Raw genomic sequence first — 6,000 nt, 5'->3', positions numbered from 1 at the left:
CATATTTTAATGCGGGCTGATTTTGCTAAATTAATCTAGATTCCATTATCTATGCCAAAAGCAAATCAGACAACGTAACGTCGCGTCGCCTGCAGTCAGTTGGGTTTCGAAGTCGATTTCTGAGAAGCTCTATTGTCGAAAATGTACAAAGGGAGTTTCCAATTCCCAGGGTACTTTGCTGTCTGAATATTGGTCCAATTATTGTAATATGTATGCACGCAAAGTATTTGCCTGGAGATAAGCACACAATGCAGTAAACATGCAAAATATATATATATAGCAGGCTGGTTATCTTTCTCTGTTCCCTCCATTTCAAAATCTTATTTTTCAGTTTAAACCAGCTCGTCTTCAAAACACACAAACATTTACACAGGTTTTCGTGCGCCTACTCACATCCCGAGGCCACAAGACTGACAACAATGGAGGTGGAGGTGGACGAGCTCTGAACRAGGACGGTGACCAGGATCCCCACCACCAGTCCTGCCACGGGGTTGGACAGCACGACATTGTCCTGGAAAATGTCCCCCGCCACTTTACCTGGTTAAATATCCCACCCACGTACACAGAGGGGAAAGATACAAACACAGACAAAAAAAAAACAACAAAAAAACACAAAATTGATTACTCTGAGGAATGACATATGGGAGCTGTGCAACACTCGCACTACTTATTTCCTCTTCTTCCTCAAGAAGGTCACCAGATGATGGCTTGGCAGTAAATGATACAGTAGGACGGTGAATTGTCCCTCACTGAGTCACTCTTTTGTCACACACCAGCTAGCTGAGTCACAGTCGGCCCGCAGCGAGGGCTATACTTACCCCCTGCTAACTGGAAGGCAGAGCTCAGCGTGTCCAACGAGCAAATGAAGAGGAAGAGGAGGATGAAAAGGAGAGGGATCTTTGATAGATTGATAAGACGCTGCTTGATCTTGCCTGGACTCACAGCTGTGGTGCGCGGAGAGTTTTCTGTTGGAAACAAAGAGCAAAGGAAAGGTTTAGACTTGCATCAGGGCATAAATAGCTTAAGACTGACCTATTTTATCCATAAGAAAAGAAAAAACACCCCAGAAAAATAGCAAGTTTCAAGCTAGCACATCTCCTTTTCATGTGAAATCTGGCTCCTGAATATAAAAATGTAGTACTTGTATGAGAACAAGGCTTTCAAATGTACAACATACACAGTGAAGCTGAGTTACCGGGGAGACAGAAAATCCCATTGGCATTTTGCCTCTGTCTTGTACATGTTCCTTATCTAYAAGCCTTTCTAAGGAAATCAAACCAGCTGCCACACCAAGAGATGAAAGTGTTGAGCTCCTCTTGATGCCTATACCTTTTTCTCTGTGTTCGCTGCCTGTGTGTATCGACAGTACAGTCGGGAGGCGATTGGGACGTTCATTGTAGGACTCAGAGCTGCCAGTGAGGTCAAGAGTGGATCCGATGCCAGACTCCCTGTCCTCCTCCAGAGAGAGTTTGGCCTGGGAGGAAAGCTGAACCGCGTGCATCTTCAAGCCTGAGGGAACACGGGGTTCACATTTAGGTTCCTAGTGGTGACATTAAAGCTTTTCAAAATACGTACCAGTCAGAATCATATACACACTCACTATGAACATGGGCGTTGTCTTCAATTTAGAGTTGGGTTTTTTTATTATTATTTGAACCATTCTTTTTTCCCAGAAGGAAAGTAAACACATTGCATTTCAAGTGATTTTTGAGAACAGAAATTTGTACACAGGTTTTAATGTATAAATTATTTTTTTTTTCAATCCAGACATGGTCAAAATTAAACATACATCCTTAAATAAAGACAGTAATTTGCATCTTGATGACACACTTTTGCAGCCATCACCAAGCTCCTGGCACTTTTGTGGCTGGACATTGATGTTCATTTAACCTGCTTGACTTCCTGGCATGTTTCCATAGGTAACTAACATGTGTTTTTGGGGGCCATTGTCCAGCAGCAACATTGAAATGGACTGTATTTGCATAAAAAAAAAACAGGTTTAAATCTTCAGGAACAACCAAGAGCCACAAATCCTTGACACAATGACAATTGGAAAATATTGGAGCAGCATTATTACTSTCCACAGTGAAGAAAGTTTAACATCAGCCTAAACTGGGAGTATGCTGCYAAGAATGAAGCTCCTGCACCAAAACTGATACCTTTAAGCAAACATAAAATTTACAGCTGSCACGTGGATCTACTAAATGCTGGAGAAAGTTTTTATGGTCACACAGGTAGCTACGATGATCAAAAAATACCTGGAGAAGAAAAGTAAAGATTTTTAAATCTAAGAACACTGTTTTTTTTTTTTTTTATCAAGCATAGAAATATTTATGAGTTTTGTCAAAATCAAAAATTATGAACGAAGCATTAACGGTGCTGAGCTCAATTGGTTGAGGTGGTACAAATCAGTTTTCCATTTTACTCAGAAGTTAATATTGCTTTCAGTGAAGTTGGAGAAAATTACATAAAGGTTGGTGGAAGCTGAAGGTTTCTCCAACCTCAAAATCCAACATGGCTGCTTCCTTACACAGGCAGCCAAAAACTGTCTATTTGCACCCCTGCTGATTTATTTCTCATTAAATCATCCAGACATCTTCAAAACATTATTACAACCCCCTTTAGTAAACATGTTGCTACAGTGTYTGAATACAAACACATACATTATTAGCTCGAATTGCTAACACCAGGTAGCGATATTGTTGACAACTTWAGCTAACATGGTTTGGTTYGATGTCATTCCCAGACCCAGGTTCTCAGATTAGAGGTATATACAAGGTGGGGACTTGTTTACCATCGTTCACTACGTGACAGTGAATCTGATAAATAACTAAAGCCAAAAATCCTTCCACCGTGGAAATATATTATGGTCTTCTTGTCCATGATGAGTGGATGTAAAACTGCAAAAGGCTTGAATGTTTCCACGGTGAGTGAGATCTGTGCCCCGTCCACAGGGCTCCGCAGCTGAGGAGGGAGGAAACATGTGGCACTCCGAGAGCCGTGTAAAGATGCTCAAGTAATTAAAATCACAGGATGGCACCACTGCAGACGAAACAGATGAGAGTGAATGTGTTTATCAGCCACCTGCAGCAGTMAAAAGAAATCAGTGGAGACCAGCATTTCTCGTATATGAGCCGCATCTCTCACAGAGGCGCCGAGACCGGCAGCAGACAAGCAATTACAAAAGAACAAAAGCCACCCGCATTGTTTCTAAGTGGCACCTTTTTCTTGATTTGAGGTCAGATTGAGTGCCACACCTCCTGGCAAACGAAAGCGTTTTCAGAATCAGTGAGAAAACATCGGTATCAGTGTAACTTKTCCCCCGTTTCTACTTTCTCAAAGGCACCCTTCACCTCTCAAAGAGCTACGRTTGCCTTTAAAGAATTTCCTATTTTAAGCTTAGAGTGCCTGCTATTCCCTTTTTACACATCAGCTGTATTTTAGAGCCTTTGAGGCAGAGAAAAAAAAATGTGTCCCTTAAAAGCAAAGAGGATGGAAGTAATTACAGCAGGCAAAATCACAGTAATTACAGTCATTGCATCATTAGCATTGTATGCGACATCTTCCAGCAGTTCCTAATGGGTGGAGAGGCCTTGTTAGCATATGTACATGTATATCTGTATCTGGGAGGGGGTGAAGCAGCTTCTACGGATCACAGCTAAATAGTCTCTGGTCATATTTTGTGTTGGTAAACGAAACACTGAATGTTATCTGAGTGTTGCWAGYTGTCTGGCAGTTCGTCACTCRATGTTTTTCATCCACCGGCAAGTTTTTCTTTAAATCTGGTCAGARAAAAGCATCGAAATTTCAAATGTCTTCCTGCAGCRGGGATGCTACAAGATTTGCTCGTCGAAAGACAAATAATGAGGTACGACAAGTTTTAGTACAAGTGTTATAAAAACGTAACAATTTATGTCTAATCTGAACTGATGGGACATGAGCTGTAAAATTGTGAGCAGCAACAAAAAAGCATTGTATRAAAACTGTATGACTTCTTCTGCTTCTTCTGGACATTGCACAACCACATGCTTTGCTCTTAACCAGAAAGTCCTGAAGAAGAATGTCTGCTCATCACTCACTGACCTCGAGTTCAAGCACACTTGGATTATTCTGCAAGACAATGATTAAAAGCACCCCAACAAGTCCACCTTTGAATGGTTTCCAAAAATGAAGTAGTTGTCYTGTCTAACTCTGAACTAAAGTTCAATTAAGATGCTGTGTCATTGCTTTACACAGGCCATCAATGCACGCTCTGATGGGGYTTAATTCCTCCTCCATGATAAAGAACATATAGCTGATTATTCCAAATGTTTGATGGCACAATAAGTTACTATTTATAACTTCAATTACATTTTCACAAAGACCCAGATTGGTTTGAGTAGACATTTCCATTAGGAAGCGAAATCATTTGAAAACCTCATTTGCGTTAAAATCTGCACATTTAAGTGCAACCAAAACAGCAATAAGGAATATGCWAGGAAGCCAAACYTTTTCTTTCACACCGCTCCATGCGGAAAAAAAKAAAAATAGGTAAATCWAACTTGACACAAAGATCATATTTATTGATATTGTTTCTGAAGTGCAGCCTCTTACCTGGTGTCAAACAGCGTCTGTGTGAGACCTGCAAAGCAAAGCATCAAGCTGGGGAGTAAATCATCTTTAAATACGCTCTCAGACCTGAAAGTGTTGAGAGGGGCACCTGCTCCTTTGGTGATTAACTTGAGACAACAATGTTAATCAATAACACAAAGAGTTAAGTTAATGATGCATTAGTAAAAGAAAAAAAAGGGGGGCGGGGGGTTTGTAGTGCACTCGGTAATGATTGATGCTCTCTCAGACGGTCTAATTTTCACTTGATTCGCTGCCAGATAAGGGGATTTAAAGACGAAGCTGCCAGTTTGATTTGCTGGAACATGAGAACACTGAGAGAAACCTGACCCCTAGTGGTGAATCAGGAGGAATGCGGCTGACTGTTTTGGTCCTCACGTTCTCACGCAGCCGTTTTTCATCCTCCTGTGGAACATGGCGAACATTGGAGACGGTGTATTAGCTGACTGTTTCTTTTTCAAGATAAGCCAGTGAAAGTAATTCAAATGTTTGGAGAGTAATCTGCTCTCAGCTGGTACAGGTACTCCCCTCAACCCCGGACGCTTAAGTTTAAGTCTGTTTTGATTGGACAAGAGCTATCAGGGGGATTTTTTTTTTTTGACAACCYCACACACAGAGATGCACATTTGCCTTTACACTCCACCGCTCACAGACTGTGTGTTCTTCTCAGAAACAGAGTTGGCCTGTGTAACAGGGTGAAATAATTATTAATAATTAGTTCAGCTTGAGTTTCCCCCCTGTCAGCAGTTCTCCTAACCAGATCTGGCGAACCTGCTGACCTCATGCCTGCATCCACAAACCCAGTGGAGCAGAACTCAACAACACCCTCAGCAACGTTTTCACTAGCCAAATGATGATGAGAGCTGGGACAAAAAAAAAAAAAAGGAAAGGAAAGAGACGCATGAGACAAGCTCTGTTGTTGGTGATTTTCAGCCATTTGTTGACTACAGGGGTGAAATCCTTCAGATMTGGTAACACTGCAGRCAGAGAAAGAGTGAAACACGGATATCCACTCACACGCAGTCACTTGTAAACCCACACGTYCGGCTAAAGCTGTGCAACAGCTCTGAGGCCCTTTGGTTAGAAAGCCCTCCATACTGCAGTTAATCCCCTCTTCAAATGCAGAAGTCGTTGAGAGGATGCCGCCACCTGTCATCCCGGGGATAAACAAACCGAAGCGACGGCGACTTCATCCTGCCATTCTGCACACACCTGTCGGTCGGCCATCAGCCCAGCTCTAAGCTCGCTCTAAGGAAGGCCAGATAAGGCTTTAGCAAAACGCACATCCCTTCTTTTTTTTTTTTTGTCTGCAGAGGAGTGATTTTCCGTGTGGGATACTTTGCAGCATAACAAGACATGTCATTGCTTTGGCTAATAATTCATTGTGGATTG

General features: G+C 41.9%; 1 protein-coding gene across 1 annotated transcript in view; it reads right to left on the bottom strand.

Moving 5' to 3' along the window:
• Window positions 1–4,657, bottom strand: part of slc34a1b (solute carrier family 34 member 1b) — a 12,236-nt gene extending 7,579 nt beyond the window's left edge. The window contains 4 exon segments of the mRNA XM_008420899.2: window positions 394–537; window positions 819–965; window positions 1,330–1,509; window positions 4,594–4,657. Of these exon segments, the coding sequence (XP_008419121.2) occupies window positions 394–537; window positions 819–965; window positions 1,330–1,509; window positions 4,594–4,657 (535 nt within the window).
• Between the last annotated feature and the right edge of the window lie 1,343 nt (window positions 4,658–6,000).

This window comes from Poecilia reticulata, linkage group LG10 (genome assembly GCF_000633615.1).
Source record: "Poecilia reticulata strain Guanapo linkage group LG10, Guppy_female_1.0+MT, whole genome shotgun sequence".
NCBI lineage: Eukaryota > Metazoa > Chordata > Actinopteri > Cyprinodontiformes > Poeciliidae > Poecilia > Poecilia reticulata.
This window is presented reverse-complemented; position numbering and strand designations above follow the sequence as displayed.